The following is a 25,336-nucleotide window of genomic DNA, read 5'->3' as shown; positions in this document are numbered from 1 at the left end:
AGGAAGCGAAACCGCCACCGGAACCTTTGGAGGCGCCCTTGCCTCCGCCGCTCCGAAAGGGCGTCCGTCGTTGCTGCAGGACTCCCAGGGCCCGGGCCGTCTCAGTATCCGCCTTGATGGCCTGGAGGGAATCGTCCACCGTCTTCCCAAACAGGTTGTTCCCGTCGAAGGGCATGTCCAGGACTCTGGTCTGGACGTCCTGCCGAAAATCCGTAGCTTTGAGCCATCCACGACGTCGAAGGCAAACGCCGTTGCCTAGCTGGCGGAACCCCGCGTCGGCGATGTCCGTCGCCACGGTGATGGCGTGGTCCGAAGCCACTTCGCCTTCCTGGAGGATCTCAAGGGCCTCAGCCCTCTTGTCGTCCGGCAGAAAATCCAGCAGGGGAGCCATCTTGTACCAGAGCTCCCTGTCGTAGCGGGCCACGATAGCCAAGGCGTTGGCCGCTTTAATCGTCGTCGCTGCCGACGAGATGACTCTACGTCCCATAGCATCCAATTTCTTTCCCTCGCCGTCCGGCGGGGAAGTCGATGTGGAGGCCGCACCCCCCCCGCTTTCTTCCTGGCCGCCGCGGAGACGACGGAGTCCGGGGTAGGCTGCGCCCGGAGGCATAGGGGGGCCGTGTCCGGGACCCGGTACTTCTTCTCGTACCGGTCTCTTCTAGCTGGCGTCGTGGAAGGGTTCTTGAGGAGGGAAAGACCCTCATCCCAAATGTCGTCCAACAGAGGCACTGCGAGGACCGTCTTCCTCTTGGCCTCGCGCCGCTGATAAAGGAAGCCTTCCTTTTTCTTCTCCTCGGGGCAGAGTTGAAAAAGCTCGGAAGCCCTGGAGATCATGGAATGGAAGGATCCGATCTCGTCGGGCGGAGAAGCCCTGGTGGGGGGCGACGACGGAAAATCCTCGTCGTATGCCTCGTCGTCCGTACCCGTCGCTGCCGTGTCAGTCCCCGTATCATCCCCTCGGGTGGACGGGGAGGAGGGCTGGACGGGGCGCGACGGTTGAAAAGGAGGTGGAGGATGGATCCTTCTTTTCTTGGCAGGGGGAACACCAGAAGGTCCCGGTTCTGGATCCCCCGACGGGAGAGGTTCCTCCGTCGGTAACGGTAGCCTCGTCCTTATCTCAGTGCATAAGGACTGTATGGCCAACAAAATGGCCGCCGAGTTGTCTCGCGGCGCTGGCAGAGGGGAATCCGACGGGCGAGCAGGGGCCCCGTCGGCATCCTCGACGATGTCGTCGTCGTCGCCTGCGTCGGCACCCATTCCGACGGGCTGGTCTTGTTCCACGCCTAGGCCGTGGCTTAAGACCTCGACCAGCTCTTCTTCTGAGGTTGAGGCCGAATCTACGACGACGCCCTGCCCCCCCTTCTTCTCCACGGAGGTTTTCACGGGGGTCCTATCGATGGGCATAAAAGAAGACTCCCTCCGAGGAGGCAGGGAGATTCTGGGCCCTGAGGTCGCCACCACTGGAGTAGCCTCCACAGGCTGGGCCAGGGCCGCCGCGACCGTTTCGATAGAGGGCTTGGTCGGATGGATCAAGGCCTTCACCACCCTAGGTGCGCTCACCGCCTTGTCCTTGAGGGAGGGGGCACTGCCACGCTCCTCTGCCTTCGAGCTCGACCGGGGCCTCTCCAGGAGCTTCGCCGGGTGCTCGGCCTTCCTCTTACCCGACCCAGAGCGTTGGCTCGTGGTTGATGGTGCCGGGGAGGGTGCGCCCTGCCTGGCGCCCGTAGAGCCCGACCGTTCGGCGCTCCCGGTGCCAGCAGACTCGCGGTGCTTGGCCTTATGTTGGGCCCCCGTCGCCGGGGCGCCCTCAAAGGTCTTAGAAGACCGCTCGGATTTCTTCTTCTTCTCGCCAGACGGGCTCTTACCCTGCAGCCAGTTGGCGAGACGTTGATGACGGTCCTTCATGGTCCGTTCCGACATGTCGCCGCAAAACGCACAGTCCTTCTCCACGTGCGTTTTGTCCTCATGAAGGCAGTAAAGGCAGAAAGAGTGTTCGTCCTCCTTAAAGACGTTCTGCAGCTGGCATCCAGGGCAGACCCTGAACAGCTTTCCGGGCGTCGAGCTTCCCTTCTCCTGGGCCATCTCCGAGACCGGGCCTGAGAAGCTTCTGGAGTCCTCCGAAGCGTAGCTCGACGAAATCTTCACCCTTGAGGGGCACAGATGAATCCGACACGGGTCCCCGTAGATCGGATGTAGTATCGGTGGAGCTTGAGGCTCTTTGACCGAAGAATCGAAGTTTTTGTGAAAAAAGCGCGAAAAAATAGCACTAACGCTCGAGAGCAATAGCACGAGGATCCCAACACATGAACGTGCGGTAAAAATCTGAAGATGGCTGCCAGAGGCGGTGCTTAGGTAGAGGGCAGTCATTGGCTGTGGTCAGTATGACGCAGAGACCAGTGATTGGTTATTGCTACGAAAGACAGATCAGAAACGAAACTGATACTGGTTTTTTCTTTACCGAGGATTCCCAGCCTGACGACGGGGAATATTCATGAGCATGTGAATCCATGCCAGACCCCATGCTGGAGAACGGTATGCCTCATCTTTAAATCTAGCCCAAAAACATCAAAAAAGAAAATGGCACCACTCGTCTTTTCTTGGGTAAGATCAATAATTAAAATGACTAATTCCCACGCAAGCCAATATATGCATTGGCGTGACCTGAGCACAGAGGACAATCTTGTGAACCCTATGCAACCTTCTAAAACTAGCAAGGTGGGTAGTATGAATTTACTCTTTAGGCATAGCCTATTAATGAGCCCTATCCGGGAAAAGCAATTCTATAAAAGCAAAGAATATTATTTCAGTATTTAAAAAAATAAAATCATCATGGTGGTAAAGCTCACTGCAAAGTTGAATGTGGAGATGCACAATGACAACTTCAACACTTTTGGAGTGGGGGGCAGGACAGATATCGTTTGAGTCAGTGTGAATTGTAGTTCAAATGTCAACCACACACTTCTTGCAAAATGATCACGGTGGAAAGTGGTTGAAACCGAAGCGAATAATCAAAATAAAAACAAAATAATGAAGCGCCACATGTTCTAAACAAGGGTCACAGTTCCCATATAGTCCCAAGCACTTGGGGTATCTCTGGGTGAGATTGATGGCAATAAAACCCATATGTCAGCACATTAGTCGGATAACTACATCCTTTCTCACCTTGAGGAGAGCAGCACAGAAGGGTTTCAGAAGACTCTTGGGCAGGGAAGCAGGCATGCAGTGGCGGAAGCTTCTTGCAAGGAAAAGAGAAGTTTGCTGCTTTATGGATGGGTTTTTGTTGTCCATGACAGCAAGTACATCCTCACTGATGTTCTGCAGCGTGGTCTGGCAAAGAAAACATTGCACACATTGATAAATGTACTCTGTGACCAATAGCAAAAACTAACCACAAAATTACAAAGACATTTCAAGCAACAGCATAAGTACTCACAGTTAGAAAGATTGCGTCTATGGCCTCCTGCAGGGCCTGGACCACATGAGGCTTTTTCTCCTTAAACTTCTCCAAAATGGTTGGCACGACCTACAGAAGTGATAAACATAACAGCGATTAGCCTACAATTGAATGCATACTATGAGAGAAAGTCCTTAAACACACCATGTAGAAGGCAATCCACAAAGTGGACTTCATGACCAGTCGCATCACCAAGAAATCAGCATGTGTAGACTGACCAATCGCAAAGACGGACAGTACGTAATATCAGTGTAAATAATCACTAAGGAGAGAAATCAAATCTATGGAGATTAGGAAACTCAAACAATTCCAATACATCCCAATGAATCCATAACTCAGTCAAACAAGTTGTTTACAAAGGTTGTGCTATGCAAGATTACACTACACAAACCATGAAAAGGATTCTACAACATCGCTGGCCGTGAAAATGTTTTACTGGACCATTACTGGAGGGTTTAGTCGAGTCAAAATTAGTAGACCTCCAAAGTATTACCACAAAAGACTAACCCAAATTCCCTTAGTCTAGACATTTTGCTAAGCCTTATTCCCAAGGAGAAAAGTGGGTCTGATGTAAACTGCAATTAACATACCAAGGATTGTTAAGAAATTGATTGTGGACAAATGCACCCATTTATCAAAGCAGATGCATCTGGTTTGAAAGATACTCAACCCTGGTCATTTTCGATGGATGTTCCTCGCACGTAGTCCTAATCTTAGAAATATTCTGCAGCAGCATATCTGAAACTTTTTCACCACTGGGTGGGGGGAAAGGAGGGCACTGTGTGGCATCGAGAGCCCCTCGACACTCAGCATCAAGAACAGACATGACTGATACAAATAGCCAGCACCGGGCCTATGACCACAGTTTACATTTTTTTACTCCATGACTAGCCGTTTTTGGAAATTGTGTTTTTGTACTCCTTAAAATGCAACATGTGGAATGTTATGACCCTAATGGCAGAGGAGACTACATACAACAAGCAAAGTAGCACTCGAGAGGCAGGATGGGAGACTGATAAATCAGTGGGAGCAACAATTTACTGTCTGTATATATGTCTTTACCTGATTCGACGAAATGTAATGTTCTGTTCTATACTCATTGTGCCATTATCTTGTAACTAAGCTTTTATGTAATCATTTTCCTGTTCTCTGTTGCGCCCTGTTAACTCTGGGTTTGGAGCGGCATACTAAATCAATAAACATCCATCAGAAAAAAATAATTTGTTCCAATCTAGTTTTCCTACCGGGGATTACTCATTTAAACTCCCAGAGCAGTGTGTTTGCTTGGATGAGGGAATCTTGAACAAAGCATTTTCTGAAACTGCTCGGCGAATCGGGTATCCTGACCATCCAAGATGTCCAGGCAATTAATTAAAAGTTACTCACTGAAGTAACTAGAGTACTCATAGCCCCTTCGTCCCTTTTCCTCCATCCTTGTGGGCGTTCCCGAACATGGCGACGGTACCAGAACCTTTGGCAGCGAACCACTGAGCCTTCCCCTTAAATTTAGTCAAGCGTGCAGGGGTGAGACACTGGCCATGGGACGTCCCTCAAGGCCCCACCCTCCAGCGCCTCGCCTCAGTCCCCTTCTTAACACATCGGGCGCTTTAATACCCGACTGTACTTAATACTTAAGCCCCTGGCATAAATCGGGGAAGGTGGGTGGGACGTATGGAGGAAAGGGGACCAAGGACTAGGAGTACTCCAGTGAGTTAACTTTAATCATACGTCCCGCACATTTCCTCCACCCTTGTGGCCGATTCCATCGAACTAGACCATAGGGTGGAGCTGTGACTACCTGCCTCATATCTAAGGCGAAGGTTCAACAGAACCGCCAGGCATCTCGCCTAGAGCGGTTATCCAGGGAATAGTGCTTACAGAATGACGAAGTGGCCCAGGTAGACGCCCTGCTGACATCCCAGGAATCATGTCCCTGAAACGTGACAGCCATGGCCTTAGCTCCGACTGCATGGGCATGAATCCCACCCCCCCCCCCAAGGAACCCGTCTGTCCAATGTGGTTCGCGCCTCTAAAATGGCCTAGACCATCCACTGGGCGATAGAAGTTTTGGAAGCCTTTGTGCTGGGAGAAGTGCCACCAAACGTGACGAACAATGCCTCCGACTGCCCGAAACTTTTTGTCAAAGGAATGCAAAGCCCTTTCGGCATCAAACTGCGGATTTGGGAACAACACCGCCGGCAGACAGATGTCCTGGTTCAAATGAAATGGAGGGACCACCTTCGACAAAAAAAAAATAAATAAATTTAAAAAATGATGAGCGCGCACAATGACCATGTCACTGTGAAACTTACTGAAGGGCTTGCATGAAGACAGAGCCATCAGCTCACTGACCCTGCGCGCCGAAGTGAGCACCACCAGAAACACAGTCTTTAGTGCCACCAGCCTGATGTCCACCAAGGCTATAGACTAAAGACCTGCGCTGCAAGGCCGCAAGAAACATGTCGAGGTCCCAGACCGGATGAGGCCTGTGCATTGGAGGAAAAAGTCTTAACCACTGGGTTGGCCACTGAAAAAACATGCTCTGTGGAATTCTTGTAGGCACCAATGGACGCCAGATAGGTGTGGTAGGTGTCAAACTGCCCGCCGAAACGAGCCAAATGTGCAGAAAAAGCCAACATGTCATCCAGGAAATAGGTAATGCGGTCAAGCCCCTTTTTGCAAGCCCAGTGGGAGAATCTTGACCACCACTTGCTCTTGTACTAGGCCCGCACAGAGGGCCTTCTCGCCTCCTGAATGATGTCCCAGTCATCCTCAGAGAACTGAGCCCGATGGAGTTTTACCAGGTTATTCACCGTAGTGACCACCTTACTCCCAAGTCCATAGTCCCCTTTCCTCCATACTTATGGGACATCTCTCCATCCTGTGGGACGGGACCGGAGCACTTTGTAAAAAGCATCCACATTTTTTTCAAAAATGTGTCCCTCTTTCCTGCGCGGGCCCGGCACGCGGCCGTAACCCCGCCCACCTTGGCTCCGCCCCGCGCATCGCCCATCAGTCCTTTTCTATCGCAGGGTCAAAGACCCATTAGCAATAACAGAGGAACCTTATTATAGGGGACGGCGGGCAGGCGTATGGAGGACAGGGGACTAGGAGTAAGGTGGTCACTAATGTGAGTAACCTGGTAATACTCCTACGTCCCATCCCCTTTCCTCCATACTTATGGGAGATTCCCAAGCACTCCTTACAGGAACTATGGGTGGATGGAAATACCCCTTACTGAAACAGGTTCTTCAGCACAGCCTGGCTGAACTGAGCGTCAGCCCTAGAGCTCATATCGAGGCAGTAATGCTTACAGAAAGGAGATGGGGAGTCCCAAGTAGCCGCTTTAGCGATGGACTCCCAGGGAACATACTTCTGAAAAGCAACCGCGGCTGCCTTGCCTCGCACCTGGTGTGCATGGATACCTTTAGGAGGTCTCAGCTTTTGGACAGTGAAAGATTCCGTGATACAGGCGGTAATCCATCTGGAAATAGATGCCTTAGACGCTGGCCTGCCCCGAGGCTTACCGAAGGTCACAAACAGTTGGGAAGAGTTCGGAAGCTCGGAAGTCCTGTCCAGGTATAAGTTAAGAGCTCTTCGGACATCCAGGCAGTGTAGAACCCTTTCCGCCTCCGAGGCAGGGTTCGGAAAAAAGACCGAAGGGAAATTGACTGATTCAGGTGGAATTCGGTCACTACCTTTGGTAGGAAAGCTGGGTTCGTCCGAAGTACTACCTTGTGCTTGTGAAAGCACAAGAAAGGAGGCTCCACAGACAATGCCTGGAGCTCACTCACTCTCCTCGCTGACGTAACGGCTACCAGAAAGGACACTTTCCAGGACACGTACTTGAGGTCAACCGTAGCCATTGGCTCAAAGGGTTTATGGCACAGCGCCGTCAGGACTACATTTAGGTCCCAAGGCGGGTGCGGACTACGAACCGGAGGTTAGATGGGTGTCAAGCCAGCAAAATGTCTCTTCACCACCGGGTTAAAGAATAAGAACACCGGTCTGTAGAGGTAAGCGGAAACCGGCGAGAGAAGTCCTGCAAGACAGAACATGAACCCCTGACTCTGCTAGGGAGGATACGAAGGACAGCACCGTGTCAATCGTTGCCACCGTCGGGTCCAATTCTTTCTCCAAACACCAATGACAGAAACTGAGCCATTTACTCCTGTATTGGGATCTGGTCGAGGGTTTCCTGGCTGCCTGGATAATGTGCATGTTATCCGCAGATAAACCCAATTGCTCTAGAGACGTGAACTCAGGCACCATGCCGCCAAGTTGAGCGATTGTGGGGAGGGGTGCCACATCTGCTGTTCCCCTTGGTGAAGAAGATCGGGAGTTACTGGTAACCTGATCGGCGGACACACCGACAGGTGCTGAAGTTCTGAGAACCAAAACCTGGCCGGCCACCACGGAGCTATCAGTAGAAGAGAACAGTCGACAGAGCTCTTCAACTTCCAAATTGCTCAATGAACCAGGGGAAGAGGCGGGAAGGCGTAAGCTCTCATGTTCTGCCATGGAATCTCGAGTGCGTCCCCCAGAGAGGAGGCCCCCAGACCCCCTCTGGAGGCGTACTGAGGAAGCTTCTTATTTACCGCCATGGCGAAGAGATCTTCCTCCGGTGTGCCCCAACGTGAGAAAATCCATGAGAGGATCTCCGCCTTCAACTCCCACTCGTAGCTGACCACTGTCCGCCGGCTGAGGGCATCCGCAGTGACATTCAGCTGGCCCGGAATGTGCACTGCAAGCAGCCAGATACCATGAAGCACAGCCCACTCCCAAATCTGGATGGACAGGTCCACAAGAGGGGCAGACTTTGTTCCCCCTTGCTTGTTTATGTAATACATTGATACCACATTGTCCGTTCTTATGCGGACCACCTTGTTGACAAAGATGTCTGAACGCCTTCAGCGCCAGAAAAATCACCAGAAACTCCAAATGAATTATGTGCAGGAGCTTGTCCTGAGGTGACCAGAGGTCCGAGACCTGAAGACCCAACGTTGCACCCGACCCCAAAAGGGAGGAGTCTGTTATGATCGTCACCATGGGGGCTGGGTCCTGGAACCCTGCGCCCACTGACAGGTTGCTGAGAAATGACCACCAGTCCAGGTCCACTCATGGAATCCGGAATCATTATCCGCTTGGAATCCGGGTCCACAGCCTGACGCCAGGAACTCCGAAGAGCCATCTGGGTCCGTCTCATTTTGAGACAAGCAAGAGGAAGAGCCAGTACACATGAGGCCCAGAAGCCTCTGTAACCACAAGGCTGACATGCTCTCCGACTGCACAAACATCTGACACATGGCCAACAGATCCGCCATTCTGTCCCCGGTCAGATACTCGGCAGTCGATTGTGTTCCAACGAAAACCCAGGAAAGTCAGGTCCTGTCAAACCGTCATAGAATATTTCCGCCAGTTCACCGACAGCCCAAGATGGAACAGGAGCTGAAGGAGAGACTGGAGGTTGTCCGCTGCTGCCAACGGACAAGGGCTGCTTAGGAGCCAGTCGTCCAAATAGGGATACACATGGATACCCTGGAGACGAAGATAGGCCGCAATCACCGACATCTTCGTGAAGACACGCGGCGCCGAACTGAGGCCAAAAGGAAGCACCCGAAACTGCAAGTGCTCCTCTCCCAAAGAGAAGCAGAAGTATCTCGTGTGTGGATTCCAAATCAGGATATGCATGTACGCATCCTGAAGATCCACCACGCTGAGCCAAGCACCCATCTGCAAAGGGGAGCGAATCTAGCCGGGCGTGATCATCTTGAATTTGTCTTGGGGTAGGAAAAGATTGAACTGGGAAAGGTCTAGGATGGTGCACAGGCCAGCCTGGTTGGGTTTGGGGACCATAAACAGCCGGGAGTAGAAGCCCTCCCGTCGCTCCCCAAGGGGAACGGGTTCCACAGCTCTGAGGTGCAGAAGTTTCTGAACCTCGGCCTTGAGGGAGGGTGAGCCAGACAGCTGAAAAGGAGGGTTGAGGTGGGGGTAGAAGTAAGTGGAAGCCCGCTTGTGCGACTGACAAGACCCATCTGTCTTCTGTGATGGCCTGCCACGCCTCCCAATGAGACGCAATGCGTCCTCCCAACGGGGGCTCGTGAGAGCGCAGAAAACCCTCATTATGCCAGGCATATCGGTGGCGGTGCCACCTGAACGTGATGGAGGCTGAGGAGTGGGAGAAAAACCGAGTACGCTGTTGTCTACGGCAGTTATTTCCCACAGGAGTATCCACTCTGCGAGATTTGCGGTCGAGGAAGCCCCTAAACGCAGTGAACTTTAACCAGAACAGAATGATTTAGCCGTCTGAGTGCTATCTTGGGTTTTGGTGAGCTCTACATCAGTAGAAGAGTGAAAAGGCTCCTTACCATCAAATGGAAGGTCCAGAACCTTGTCTTGCACCTCCTTCGAGAACTTAGTGGCATGCATCCACGCTTGCCGCGAGGTATCAACCCCAAGCATCAGACCCCGAGCCGAGGTGTCTACGTGATGAGCCGCAGCCTGAAGGATATCCTGGGCCAAGACCCTGGCATCGGAAAGGCCTCCTCTGAAATCCTCCAACTTCTCGACCGGAATGTGCTCCTCAAACTCAGACAGACCTCTCCACATCCGCATGTTAGCTCCCGCCAAAATCAATTCTGCATTGGCCTGCCTGAGCTGTAAGGCCGAATTGGCCAAGATTTTCCTCCCTAGGGAGTCCAGGAGCTGGTCCTCCTTTCCCAAGACCTGAGTAGCCGTCGCGGAGGAGGATGCTGCAAGCCTGGATTGCAACGTAGCCGCAGCCACCACTGTGGAGGAGGGAGGCGGACAAGACGACAAGGCCACTTCTTCCGAAGAATGCAGCCTGTACCGCGCGTCAATCTTTTTATTGACAAAAAGTTCCGAATGTGGCTTTTCCCAAACTCTTCGGACCTCGGGCAGAAACGTCATCCTGCAAGAACAGGCCGGTACGCTCCAAAGGAGACGAGGTGAACGCCCCAGAAAGCACGCCCTCCTGCGGAGCAGGTGCCTCGGGCACCAGAACATCTAAGAAACTCATGTCCAGCATCCGGTCATGGAAAGCTCCGACAGAGCGGGGAAGGTCCTCGTTGTCCTGATCGCCTTGAGGGCCATCTGTCAGGATCCTGCTGAGCCGTGTCAGGCACTGCCTTGTCCACTGGGGACAATGGTGGCACAGGCGGAAGCGCAGGGGGAGGCACCACGGGCAAGGGAGGCGCCGGTGGAACGGGTGGAGCCGGAGGCGTGGGTGGACATATCTCCTTGAAAAGCCCTTTGAAATATTCCCTCATGGGGTTTCGGAACCTGAGGAAGCCTCTCATGAGGTGGACAAATCCAGGGACGTAACAGAGAAGGGTGCCACACCAGCCCCTCCACCGACAAATCCACTTAATTCAAAGGAGCTGCCCCCGCGGGCAACGAAACATTGTGCGGAAGAGGCATCCGGGCGTTCCAATCATAAACCGGCCGGTAAGGATGCGCACAAGGGACCTTAGGTTCACACGAAGGACTGAACCCTACATCAGGGGGCGATGGCGTAGTTTTAGGGGTAGTACCTAAAACGGCCACCGTGGTCGTGGCGGGAACGGCCGCAATTTTGTCTTCATCTGAGGGGAAATGCGGCACGTGAGGAAGTGAGGCAGTGGTCCCCGTCGATGGGTCAGGGGTCTTAATTTTAGCCTTAACGTAAGGAACCTCGGCAGTGCCGGTCGTATGAGGCCTGGAATGTTTCTGCGACATACCAACCACGCCTTCGAAGGAAGGGCCTCGGCACTGCCGGTAAAAGAAGAAACTTTCTTCTTTGCCCCCTCAACAGATGTGGTGTCACCACAAGAGCGGGAACTGTGCACTTTCACCGACAGGGCTTTGCCCGGCCCCTCAGAGCTGTTGGTATCCTTAGCCTCTGTACGAGGGACCTCGGCCCAGTAGAAGCCTTATTGGCACGGGCCTCGAACATCCGTTCGGTAACCTCAAGCCCAGCCAAGACCTCGGGGCGCACCCCTGTTTTGTCTTTGAGTGAAGCCGAAAGAGCGGCCTCAGAGCAAGCTCTGGTACCCCACGACTCAGTAGAACTGGGTCTACAAACAGCCCCCACAGGAGGGGCCTCGGAGAGTACTCCGGTGGACACAGGCCCCTTACGGAGACCCTCAGAGAAAACTCTGGTAGAATTATTAGGCCCGACAGGCACCTCAGGGCGAACCCCGGTAACAGAGCGATCAACGCCCCTCCCGGCTCCAGAGGAAACCGGAAAGGTATCCCCCGGCTGGGGTGCTCCGAAAAGTAAAGAACTTACCGGGCGTTTTTTCTTCTCGTCGATGAACGCCTGAAAATGCGAAGGAGGAGTGTCTGAACACCACCTCCCACCGCTCCAACCGACGTTGAAGTGTGCCCGGACCGAAAGGGAGTCACAGTAAAAACAGGAGTCCCAACGGTTTTCCGGATACAAAACACTCTAAACAAAGAGGATCGGGATCCGCCCTCGCGAAGCGACAGTGACACGATGAACAATCTGGAAAATCTAGTTTAAAAGACAGACAGACTAGTAAACGAACGCTAGCGAGAGCCAGAGAGGGGAAAAAGGGAAGAAAGTCTTCCGAGGATGCAAGTGTGTCCGGCCCGATCGTACGGAGAAAAGGGCTGATGGGCGATGCGGAGCCAAGTTGGCGGGGTTACTGCCGGGTGACAGGCCCTGCGCAGGAAAGAGGGACACATTTTTGAAGAAAATTTGGATGCTTTTTACCAAGTGCTCCGGTCCCGTCCCACAGGAGGGAGAGAAGTCCCATAAGTATGGAGGAAAGAAGACGGGATTTAGGAGTATTAGCGTGTCAGGATCCAAGCCTCTAGGGCCAGCATGGCTTGGTCCGGGTGCTCCACTGCCCTGGCCTGCTGCGTCAGTTGCCCCTGCTGCGGATCTGCATAACCGGTTCCTGGGAGTACAACTGCAGTAGATCAGAGACCCAAACACTCGACAGCCACTGCAGGGCGATCAGCCTGAGCATGCAGCCCACAGATGTCCATAACTTGCGGAGGGTCTGCTCTAACAACAGTGGAGGAGGAAACGCATAGCAGCTGTGCCAGCAGAGCAGGAACGCGTCCCACCCCAGACACCCCCGAAACCAATCCACCAAAAGGCAAACAGGCGCTCTTGGAAATCGAGATGAAAAACAAATCCGGAAAACCCCCATCTCTGGAACAGGGGCAACAAGGAGTAGATGTACAACTCCTACTCGTAGGTGTGGAACCCAAGTAGCTGAGCTGGCCCGCTTCTGCATTGCTGTCCCCCGGAAGATGGACTGTTGAAATCCAAATCCCTTCCATAAAGGCCCATTCCCAGATTGTTACTGCCTCCATGCATAGGATAGAACAGGTGCCACCCTGCTTGTTCAGGTAAAACATTGTGGTGAAATTGTCGGTCTGGACCAGAACTATGCCCCGGTTGAGCAGCAGAAAAGCCTTCAACGCCAAGCCCATCGCTCCGAGTTCAAGCAGATTGATATGCAGAAGGCACTCTGCCCTAGACCGTGCGCCAAGAATGGAGTAGCCCCCCACAGCCTGAAAGCAAGGAATCCGTTGTCCCCACCAGAGTTGACTCTGGCCGAGTAAAGGGGGGCTACCACTGCCACATTTCTGTCCATCAACCAACAGCAAAGATCCGGGAGGTGGAGCAAGGTATTGGAATCCTGCCCAACTGAGACCCAGTCTCCTGGTTCCAACTGGCCACCAAGTGGAGCTGGAGGCTTTTCATCTTGAGGCGGGCGTGCTTCACCGTGAGCACACAAGCTGCCATCAGCCCCAGGAGGTGCTGGAACCACCATGCCAAGGTTGTCGAGTTGGCCAGAGTGCCCTATAGCCTTGTGGAAGGAAAGGAACCTCTCTTGCGTGGGGAACACTCCAAGACCACCAAATCCTCGGCAGGAGCCAACTGCAAATTCTGTCGGTTGAGGGGAAAAGCCCAGAGTGTGAGGAACATCTGCCAGCCGCTGGCAGGAGAGCACCGCCCGCTCAGGCTAGCAGGCCCCAACAAGCCAGTCATCCAGGTAATGATATAGGTGGTTGCTCTCCAGGCAGAGGAGACCAGCCACCGAATTCATCAGCTTCATGAACACACAAGAAGCCGAACTGAAGCCGAAAGTCAGCACCTTGTACTGGAAGTGGCATGACAATCGTGAACTGCAGAAATTTCCGATGCGGGTAGTAGATGGGGACATGCAGGTACACATCCTTGAGTTTTAGAGAACACATCCAGTCTCCTGCGCACAGAGACTCAGCTATGTGCGCAGGAGTAATCCTCTTGAAGCAATCGAGCGGTAAAGACAGGTTGAGAAATAACAGGTCCACGAATACTTTCAGGCTAGCCTGGTTATCCGCGAGTAACGCAAAAATACTGGAGTAGCAGCAGAAGCCCCTGTGACTGAGGAACCGGTTCCACCACCTGCATCTCCGAAAGAGAAAGGATCTCCCGTAAAAAGGGCCAGGGACCCTATGTGACGAAGGAGAGGATGGAGAGGAAAACAAACCTGTGGAGACTATAGAAAGGATCCAAGGACTCTTGAAATAACTCTTACAGCGGTTCTGGAAGAGAGCCAGTCAACCCCATACATGCAATCTGTGTTCCCCGAGAAGGATGTCATTGCTTCTCGATGTCTGAGGCAAGTGCATAAAAAAAAAAAAGACCAGACCAGGCCCAGCAGCCCCGGAAACAGGCATGATGCCACTTGGAGCATGCCCAAAAGCCCCAGTTAGGGGCTGTTTGGGTGCAGTCCTGGCGCCTATGGCGCCAGGCTCATTATTGATAACTTACCTGAAGCAGACCATGCTGCATACTCACCTGAGGCAGACCATGCTGCATGAAGACTCAAGCCAAATGAGGCTTAGGAGAGACTATTTTGTTACTTGGGTGGGGCTGTGGAAGAATACTTACCTGGATCTTCTTCCAAGGCTATTTAAACCACGCCCGGACAGCCACACGTGCTTCGCGTTATTCTGCTTGTTGCAGCGTAACGCACAGTGTTTTCAGCAGCTCCAGTCTTCAGCCACGCCCGCTTCAGTCCTGGGACTCCTGAAACAAGAAGAAAAGAAGGATAAAGGTTAGAACAGGAGTTTTAACTTTAATCCTTACCTGAATCCTGATCCATTTCGCCACGGAACTGAACGACAGAAGTCTTTGAAGCATCACTTCGCATTCCTACGGCGTCGCGCTGAACTCACCTGCTTGGCGGTACTTCAGCATTCCATCACGCTCTCTCCATCTCGCGGCCGCCCTCCGACACCTAAGGAGACAGACAGCAAGGTGAGCAAGGGGACTCTCTAAGGCTATACAAGCTACCCCCAAGGGCTTACCTGATTTACCACGGGAGGTACTCGCCTCATCTCGGGTCGGCGCAGTCAACTCTGCTTCATCGCCGTACCCCGGCCCCTAAGGGGAAAACCACAATAGACTTACCTGAATCTTACCAAGTGCCATTTGGAAATCTTCGAGTGGATTAATCGGCAACCTGCAAGGAATCGGACAGAGTGAAGATCAGACATTTGAACTCTTATGAACAATTGGACTTTAGAGTCAATACTGGAACTCACCAATTCCTCTTCGCTAGTGAAGTAACTGGTCATCAACACGCCCCTGCGGACGACGCAGGATGGATAGCTCATCCTTCCAAACCATCAGGTGAGACTAAGGAGGGGACATCAAGAGTGATCTGTGGGAAGACAACGGGAGTGGGGAAGGTGGGTTGACACTCAATTCCAAGGGTGGTTAATTCCTCTTCTCCTTTGCAGAAGAATATTTTTGCGAGCCAGACAAACTAGGCTGAGCGGGCCAGTCCAGTCAGTCATCTCGGCGCTACACATCAGGCTGGTGGAAACAGCGGCCCAGTTCCGGTCGACGCCCCCGTGGGAACCAGGTGAGCGTAACAGGTGAAAGCGCAGGATTTTAAGTCAGTCCTGCCCTGGGACTGAGGGAAGGTCTTCTGCCCTGGCTTAGTCAGGATGGCCAAGAACTTGGCAGTTTGTGTAGAGGTCTTCTTTGTCAACTTGTCAGCAGTGGACGAATGAAAAAGGTCCGAGCCATTGAAGGGAAGATCCAGGATACACTCTTCTACATCTGATGAAAACTTAAGTGGCATGCATCCATGTCATCCAAATCCTCTCGACTCTCGGCTGACTGTCGATGTGGGAGACCAACGACTCCATGAGGTCCTGCGTAATCGCCCAGGCACCCGTCAGGCTGGCCTTGAGGAGGGCTGCCTCTCCAGAGGGATATCAGGTAGAAACTGAGCTCTCACCACAGCTACGGGTTTGCTACTGGCAGTAGGGCGATTGCATCGGCTTGCCGCAAATACAGCCTCAAAATGATATAGCACAGTCTGCCGAAATACTCCAGGGCCTCCTTGGACAGACAACTGGAGGTGGCTCCAGCGGACGAAGACTATGGCTTTGACTACAGAGGCCGCAAGCACCACTGAAGAGTGAGGCTGGGGGCGGGAGGCCAGGAGGACTGCCTCCCCATCCACTAGCCTGAACCGGTCCAATTTCTTGTTCATGATACTTTTCTCACCACCTGCAGAACATCTTTCTGGAGCGGAATGCCTGAACGAATCGTGGTGTGCTTGCCCAAAATCTCTACTAGCACTATCAAATCTTGGGGGATCCCCAAGAACTCTGCAAGGCCATGAAGGCGGTCAAAGGTATTTACAGATGCAGAGGGTTCGTCATCCTGGGTGTCATCCACCCCCACCCCCGCCTCCCCAAAACCCTTTCCCCCCCAGACAGAGGGGAGTCCGGGACAGGACCTGGTGACCTTGGGCCATGATCCGGACCCAAAGATAAAGCTAATGGCTGCTGAGGGTGTAGGCATTGGTGGTACAGGAGAAAGAGGCAGGGTTTGGATAACCGGTAAAGCCTGGAGGGGCAGGCAACAGCACCAGAAGCATCGGAGGAACCAGCAGTGCCCAGAGGCAGAGGCCTAGGAGGCGCGACCAGCGGGAATCGCCTCCTTGACTAGATCCTTAAAAAGGAGTCCTGTCATCTGCGTGGAACGCAGGAGGACGAGGAAGCGCTCGAAGAAGCGGTCCTCACAAGCTGCCAGTTCTTGAGGGGGCCAGCCCTCAGAAGCACTGGGCCTCTGTTCCTGATCGAAGACCTGGGGCACCTGAGGCGTATAGCTATAAGGCTTTGATGGGTAGATATTTCCCTGCTGAGACCAAACGCCTGTACGATCAAGTCTGCGGCCGCTTCCAGAATGAAGGGGACTGGAACCCTCTTGCATGATCCACTCAATAGGCGAGGTACTGGGTAGGCAATGATCCGAATCGAAGATAGCCGCCAGTCTAGTAGGCTCAGCTGCGTGCTTCTCCGCTATGTTGGGGCCGTGCCGTGTGCCACGTGCTGGCTTTGACATGGTAGGACACGCCTTGGACACTGAACCAGAAGCGCCAACCTCCAGACAGCTCTGCTAGGCTTTGAGCGCTCAGCCTGCTGGCCGGTAGTCGAATCGTCCTGACTTACTACCTCAGAGGTGGCTCGGGGAAGCTGTGCAACCTCAGCAACAGAGCTGGTAGTCGTGCTGGATCGTGCCATTGACTGACTTTGATATCGAACCCGATGATCCTTTGCCCACGGGGGTAGAGGACAAACTTGTTCACCCCTCCGTGTATCCCACTGTTGAGCTCCTGAGGTCCTCTGCTTGCGAGAGGCTAGCCTGGACTGCCTCGGGTCTGCCAACGGATAGCCCAAAAGAGCCCCAGGGTCCATCGGCTTGGGAGCCAGTAGCCTTAGCAGCCTCAGGTCTGCCATAACCAGAATCCAAGGTACACTTTGCTGGTGTAAAGCCCTGGAAAGGAGCCTCAGCGTTGAGGAGCTGTACTAAACAAAGGGCCTACCTTTGACGTGGGGTCCTGAAAACGAACTCTTAAGATGAACTAGAGAGATGCGTGGACGATCTCCCTCAATAATGATTAACTATTCTGCAATGCTCGGTGACAGAGCTTTGCAAGTTGTGCACACATCCCAACGGTGGTCAGACCCCAGGCACGCAAGACAGCATATGGAGTTCTGAGGCCGCGAACAAGCAGTTGCAGGACGCACATCTCGAGAATCCTCCTGCAGCCGCCAGGGGGGAGACAAGGCACCGAAGGGAGGTGAAGATGGAAAAATAGAATAAACTGGGAGCAAGCGGAAGTTAAATAGTCTTTGCACTTAGTTGCCAGATCCGACAGCGTCCATGTGGAAACTGGGACTGAGGTGAGGCGTTGGAGGTTCCAACGCCCAGCGTAGCGCCCCCGTGCACTGGACTAAATTTAAAGGGGAAGCTCAATTTTTCGCTGCCAAAGGTTCCAGTACCATCCCGATTTTGGGGAACACCCACAAGGATGGAGGAAAGGGAACGGGACATAGGAGTATGCTAAGCGAACCTGTGAAGAGATGACCACTTCATTGCTTGGCAAATGTCCACGGTAGGGACTCTAGAGCTGAGGAAGTGGCTAGTTGAGTGCCCTCAATCCATCCCAGACCGTTTGGCCTGCTTTAATCATTCTTAAATGGCTAGTAAAATCTACCACAATATGGTTTGCTTTGGTATTGCTTTTCCCTGCCTCTTGGGATCCAATATGGGTAACCTCTCCTGTTCTATAGGATGAGCAGGGTTAAAGGCTGTTAGATTAACCTTTTGTCTTAAATGAAATTCGGACACTACCTTGGGAAGGACTGACGAATTCTCAGCGTCACCTCATCCCTAGGGAAGACTGTAAAAGGTGGTTTGAACGAAAGTTGCTATCTTGACCACGCTGTCATGATGCATACACCCGGGGACCCAGACCAAGTCCAGCAACCCCGGAAGCAGGCATCAAGTTATCCCAAGCCAGCCCAACAACCCCTGCTAGGGGCTATTTGGGTGCAGTCCTGGCGCCTATGGCGCCAGGCTCATATGGAGAGTCAGTCCTGGCTCCATTGGCGCCAGGCTCCTATTAAAGCTTACCTGATGCAGACCATGCTGCAAGAGCTCCAAGCCCAAAGAGGTTTGGAAGGGACTACTTTACCTAGGGACTATTTTTTACTCGGGTGGGGCTGGGGAGCAATACTTACCTGGAACTACTTTGGAGGCTATTTAAACCACGACCGAAGAGCAGCACACGCTTCTGCATCCAGCAGCGTAACGCTCACCTTGCCTGCAAGTCTGCATCCAGTCTTCTGCCACGCCCACCTCGAGTCTGGAGCTCCTAGAAAAAGGGAGAAAGAAGGAGAAAAGGTTAGAACAAGAGCAATACCTTTTATCCTTACCTGAATTCCCGATCCATCGCGCCTTCGAGCTGGAAGAAAGAAGTTATTTTATGCGTGTCGCCTCGCCTGCTGCAGCGCTGAACTCGCCGGCCTTCGCAGCATCTTCACATTCCACCGCATCCTCCTGCATGTTCCTGCCGCACTCCGGCACCTAAGGAGAAGACGAGAACAGCAAGGTGAGCCAAGGGAATACACAGAGGAATACTCTTTACCCCCCATAGACTTACCTGATTTTACCACCGGGGGTACTATTCCTCTTCACGGGTCGGCGCAGCTTCCACTGCATCTTCGCCGAACCCGGGCCCCTAAGGGGAAACAAAAAGGACAGCAAGGTGAAACAAAGGAACTAACAAGGGGAACCCTCCTCACCACAATAGACTTACCTGATTTTACCGCCGGAGGTATTATTCCCAGAGACTTCATACTTTCTCTCAGCGCCTGAATAAGGGAGAAAGCAACAGGTTACATATTGACATTATTTTATCGAACTGTGTTGGAAAATACAAATCCTTACCAGAATATTACCGGTTGCCACGAGGAACTCTTCACTAAGTTCAAGCTGCAATCTGCAAGGAATCGGACAAGAGTGAAAGTCAGGCATTTGAACTCTTACGAACTACATACTTACGGCGTCTTGCCGGGAATCTCGGAGTCAATATTGTTCTGGAACTCACCAATTCCTTCGAGCCAGTGAAGCAACTGGTTAGCAACGTGCCCCTGCGCTCAATGCAGGATGGAGAGCTCATCTTTTCAAACCATCAGGTGAGACTAAAGAGGGGACCATCAAAGGTGATCAGTGGGGAGAACAGCGGGGGTGAGGGGGGGGGATTTACGTTCAACTCCCTTTCTCCATTTGCAGAAGAATATTCCTAAGGGCCAAGCAAACGAAGCTAGGTGGGCCAGTCCAGTCCGTCATCTCGGCCCTACACATCTCGGTCTTCACATTGGTGGAGACCGCAGCTGTCCAGTTCAGATCGACGCCTCTGTGGGAGCCAGGTGAGCGTAACACTGTGTTCTGATGCGCAGCAAAACAAAATGTCTTCCAGGAGAGAAGCCTGAGCAGACAAGATTGTAGTGGTTCGAAAGGTGTACCCTTCAAGAAAGATAGCACCAATTTCAGGGTTGCGGGGGACACAGGACAGAGACCATGGTTGGAATCTGCAAAAGATCTGTCATGTTGTCCGAGAACTGTGGTCACTGGGATCAGAGAGCCCACTGAAGGGATTATATCCTCAGTCTGGCCTCTGGCACCAGAAAATTCAGGATGCCATGAGACCCAGCAACCTTTGGGCTTTCTGGAATTTGGCAACAATCTTCAGGATTGCTGGAAGCTCTGTTCTTTGTTGGTGGAAGGGTTGTTTGTGAGCCTTCCAACTTGGATGAGTTCAGATTCGCTCCAATGAACTGGAATGTTTGAGAAGGCGTCATCCGGGACTCCTTGAACACGAGGGAGAAGCCATTTTGTTGAGGAAGTGGTAGACTCATGTAGGTGATCCCAGGGCCCTGATAAGCCAGTCTCAGTAAAGGACAACCAATTCCCCTCACTTCCTAGACTGGCTGCCAGACTGTCGTGACAGATTTAAGTTGAAGGGAAGTACCTTGAATTGGTAGCGTGCACTGCCAATCACAAATCATTGAATAGTTACACTGCATTGGATAGCAGAAGCAGCAGTTTTTGTGCGTGCCTTCTTGCTGTTTCACGCACCGTGGTGAGGCTTGCTGGCTGTGGTGTGCTCACCTTGCCCTGCTTGCTTCATGTCGCTTCGGCTGTTGTGGCCCTGGCGTGTGCACTGGTGCCGTTTTCACAGCATCTTTTTGGCGGTGTTGCCTGGCGCTGTGTTGAGGCATGGCGGCACACTGGTCTATGTTCAGACCTAAGCTGAATATGAAGGTACCAATTGGTCAAGGCAGGAGAAGTCTTATTTGTTCTGTTTCTGAAACTGTAAGCCTTGGTCATATTAGGCATATCGGGCAGAGGGCATACTGCATTTGATATGCAATTTTTCTGATCTCAATCCGTCTTTTCTAAGCCTAAGAAGTGGTACATCCTATTGAAGCAGTTACTCCATTTTGACAGGTAATTCAGTAATGGCTAGCTTGAGTCACCGAAATTTAAAGAAGTCAGCAGTGTGTGGGGTGAGTCTGATGAGTGGAAGCCAGTACCCTTGTGGGACTAACGTTTAGCCATTCTTTGTAGTAGCAAGTCAAAACACAACTACTGGAGTTGTGTGGGGGATAAGCAGTAGAGGACTAATTCCATCCACCCCCAACTCTACCTCTTGTAGACCAGGGGAATCTCCTTTGTCCAGTGGGAGACTCCTCTCCCTCTGACTAAATGATCTGTAGTAACTAAACTGCTTTATTTTTCAGGATGAAGACAGTGTTGTCTGTTAGCAAATTGCTGCAATCATGGACTTTGTTGCTGCCTTGGTGGACTGCTTTTTTCAAGGAAGACCTCTGGTGCAAATACAGACTTCTTTAATCAGGAAAAATGCCTCAACTCCTAATGTGTGCCCATTGTTCTACCTAGGCAGTCTGAAGTGCCCAGGCCTGGCACATTGCTTCCTTCCATCATTGCCAATTTTCATTCTCACCCCCCCCCCCCGAACCCCCACCCCTTTCCGAGATGTACTCTGGGGCTTGTTCAATTGCCTCCCATAGGGTGTGGTATATTTAGCTAAGGCACATGAGAAATTTACTGCCTTCCGTGCCATGCTCCCTGAAACAAAACGTTTTAGCCCAGGAATCCACCTTCTTACTTATCTAGGGGTAAAGATGGGTAGGGTTACATTTGGCCAACTGATTTGGCAGCCTGGATTAACATGCTCAAGACTAGGGTGTTTGTGAGAAAGGCTGTGTCAGAGGATACTAATTTGTGAGATCTATTACTGACTAGCAAGGCTTCTGCCGTAGCGCCATAAGAGGGTATTTTGTGGCTGCATAGAAGGGCCAAACTGGCCCGTTTACTGGATCCTGGTCCACAATGCGTGTCCAATAAAAATCAGATTGGGTTGGGGATCCCCAACCGAGGGCCTCAGTTACCTTCCCTATGACCGCCCCGTATGCCACACTAGGATGCAAATGGTCACCTGCCGGTAAAGATCAACTTCAAGAGAATTGTCTAGACCAATTGCCTCGTGGAGAGCCGCAGCTAGATATTGAATCATGGCATCCTCTGAGTAAAACTTCTCATGCAGATTTAGCTTTATTGGCCCTAGTCAAAAGGGATTTCCTCACCGTTCAAAATTCTTATAAAACATTAAATCCTCTCTCGACCTTGGTGCGTATCACGGCACCAAAGGGTCTTTGAGCTTAGATGTTGGCGGCCTCTCGAAGAAGGTGTCAGGTCAGCATCAAAGAGCATTGAGACAGCTATTGATGATGGGGGCCTTATGAGGTGGCTTTGCACACAAAACAATCTCTTACTAGAGTCTGACTGCTTTAGTATGCACAGTGGGCTACAAACCTTTTTCACCTTCAACTCAGAAGAGGTCAATGGGGACGCCTTCTCCAAAACTTCATTTTTTACCTGCACTGTTCCAGAAGCAGGTTTTGATGAGTACCTTACCTGCCTTTCTGGTGAGAACTCCTAAAACTAGCATCTGCTTATCTTTTTATTCGAAGTTGAGTGATGGGAATGCCTCCTGGAGATCAACCTCTTATGCTTTCTAGATGGTCTTTCATTTCTCTGAAAATCGATCAATTCAACTTTTCTCTTTAGAAGGGGAGCACCTTCAATGGAGTGGTGCCAAGACTTCAAGGAAGATCTTCCAAACGCCAATTTTGAGTCTTTCCTTCAAAGCCTTAATCGTCTTGAACTGACATGAAACGCAGTTGGTTGTTTTGTGATCAGCGGTGAAACACCAAAAGCATATCTAGTGAGGATCAGCAATGGACATTTTCGCATCGCATCTCAATGCTTAAAGCCTGCGGACTTTGGCGTCAGCATTGGCAGAAAATTGGAATACTGCAGAAAAATGATAAGTTTGAGATGTCAAGTCTTACAATAGATGCATGCTGAACGTGTGGGAAAAAAGGAACTTGTGTAACGGGCGAGGTGCGGTATTTGTAATGACGTACTCATCACATCCAGTTCTGAAGCCAAGGAGTGTTTATGGGCTCTCAACGCCGAAGGCGCACGGCACCCCAATGGTGGCGAAACATTTCAGAAATGTTGCTGTGACGCAGAAAATATTAAGATGACTTATCCGTGAGAGGACAATCCAATAGAAATTTAAAAATTAAATACGTATATAAATAAAAACATACTCAGTTCTCCCAAGGGAAACCCGCACAAATTGTTACTGACAAAAATGCTATTTAAAATTAGATTTTGTCCAAAGAGGTGAAAATTTAACAAATCCAGTTGTTCACTGGGACAGCAGAGTATTCATGTGCTCTGGTTCAACCACCAAAAGGAAAGACTCGGAAATACGATGTCCAATCTTCCTGAATGGGCATCAGTGGGAATTCACAGCTATGCTAAACTACCCTGATCTTACCGAATAAACCCAAGTCTGGCCCAATGACAATTGTCTGCTTCAGCGTTGTCGATCCACTTCACAGATGGTGTTCTTTGACAACTGACAGCCGAGGCACATGGTTCTGGGTTTTGACAGACCAACGTGTTTCAAGAATCACCAGGCAAGACTCAGGATATATAGGATTAACATTTTTTTATTTTTTTTTATTTACTTGTATATAATCAAAAGAAATGATTTTTACAAGAAGAAGAAAATCAACTCAAATGAAAATGCAGTTTTCGTGTGCATGCATAGGCTCATCCGAGCAGGAGAGTTCCAGATTGTTTGGCTGGTTTGTTCAAGCCTAAATACTCTAAATCGCACACAGTCAGGAGACGCCAGTCGGCGCCGAATGTATCTGGTTCTAAATGAGAGAGTTAAAAGTCCCCTCCAAGAGCTATGCTCAGGTTTCATCGTTGGATTTGAGATACGGTTGTAGTTTCCCAGTGTATTGATTGTTCACTAATCGCTAGGTGGAAACTTTAGCGTTTATTTTTATGAAGGCTGCATCCATTAGTTTGCCCAACATGCTTTTTCCCCAGAAATAAGTCGGCACCACCATGTGTCTTCCACCAGGACGGAGTTTACCCATAAAGGGGCCAAGAGGACGGCACGTTCTGGGTTGAGAATCGGACAGTTTAGCAGGAGATGTCAAACTGTTTCTTTCGAGTCCTCGATTAGGCACAGTCTACATGTGACACTGGCCTGGCTTCTTATCCCCAGGATCTCTCTGGTGTGGAGCAGATTCAGTCATGCTCTTAAGAAAGTGCTTCGAAGCTTTTTGTCTGGAAATTTTATACAATAAGCCAGAGGAGATTTTAGCTTATTGTATATTGGCGGGAGGTGTTTCAGAAATTTGATCGCAGTTGTTTGCTCGCCAGAGGTGATCCAGTCTTGGTTTTTCAGTTTTTGGATCACTCTTTGTGGGTTACAGATCAAGTCCTCTGTGGTACATGCCACCTCTTCCAATTTATTTTCTTGGCGGATGAGCCACTTCTGAATCTCCTCACATTTTGTTGACGCAAGATCTTTGCCGATGAGATTAAAAATTGTCAGACCATCTTGAATCAGAGACTTTCTAAAGATAGCCAGAGAGGACAGACTGACTGGCATCCAGCGACACTAGGCCCAGCTCTCTTCTGACAGCCGCAATCGGGAGAGAGTTCGGTAAACCCAGAATAGTCTTCCAAATGTATCCCTCCCGTTTCAGCCAGAGTGAACTGGGCATTTTGATCGTAGCGTCCATGCCATGTTAGTGTTAGGCAGAAACCTGTGCAGTTCCCTTAGGGACCACTGCAAAAAGTTTAAGACTACAGGAGTTAGCAGTAAACCTGGTAGCAGTCTGCACCACCCAGATTTACCTGGTAGCTACGGCTGAGCAGTCCGACTTCTCTCAAGAGTTAGGCAGTATAGAGTATACACAGTAGGGCTAAAAATACAGTAGAACAAGCAAACACTGACCGGAGCTTTGGTATAAAAGTATATAATCATTTTAAAACACTTATGAAAATACACTGGCAATAATATCAAGCAAGTTCAAACAGTCACTATAAGTATATACGGTTCATAGACATAATTTTGAATACAAAATATTCGAAAGTCAAAAATTCGAAAAAAAACGTCGAAAAAAAAAATGTCGAATTTTTTTTAATGACGTTTTTTTTTCGAAATGGGGGTTCCCCCCCAACCCCCCCTTTTTTTATTTTTACCTATTTTTTTCACAGAAACTAGAGCCCAAAAAAAAATATCGAAAAAAAACAATTCGACATTTTTTTTTCTCGACATTTTTGATTCGACTTTGACTTTCGAAATTATGTTTTCGAAATTATGACTGGACACCGTATATACACTTCCCTAGTTAATTATTCGACAAGTCTAGATAAAGACACCACTTATTTAGCAAAAGAGGTGAGCGCGTAACCGTAGATGGCACTCCAATAATTTGTTTAAAAAGGGAGAACAGAGGCAGAGTAGGAAAATAACAGTACCAACACTTTTGAAACCACAGCAAGTCAAGAAAGGCAGGGTCTACTGTAGAGCCAAAAGTTCATAGGCCAGGCCCAGGCCCACTCTTGGAGAGAGCAAGCCG

General features: G+C 50.9%; 1 protein-coding gene across 3 annotated transcripts in view; it reads right to left on the bottom strand.

Moving 5' to 3' along the window:
* Positions 1–25,336, bottom strand: part of CKAP5 (cytoskeleton associated protein 5) — a 1,593,334-nt gene that overhangs the window by 1,250,387 nt on the left and 317,611 nt on the right. For all 3 annotated transcript variants that reach the window (XM_069623197.1, XM_069623199.1, XM_069623198.1), the window contains exons 10-11: positions 3,434–3,523; positions 3,163–3,327 (exon numbers count right to left, since the gene is read on the bottom strand). In XM_069623197.1, the coding sequence (XP_069479298.1) occupies positions 3,163–3,327; positions 3,434–3,523 (255 nt within the window). The remainder of the gene's footprint in view (positions 1–3,162; positions 3,328–3,433; positions 3,524–25,336) is intronic.

The sequence above is a fragment of the Ambystoma mexicanum genome, chromosome 11 (genome assembly GCF_040938575.1).
Source record: "Ambystoma mexicanum isolate Mex_15411 chromosome 11, UKY_AmexF1_1, whole genome shotgun sequence".
NCBI classification, from domain to species: Eukaryota; Metazoa; Chordata; class Amphibia; order Caudata; family Ambystomatidae; genus Ambystoma; species Ambystoma mexicanum.
Note: the sequence above shows the minus strand (reverse complement) of the source record. Positions and strands in the feature narration are given on the sequence as shown.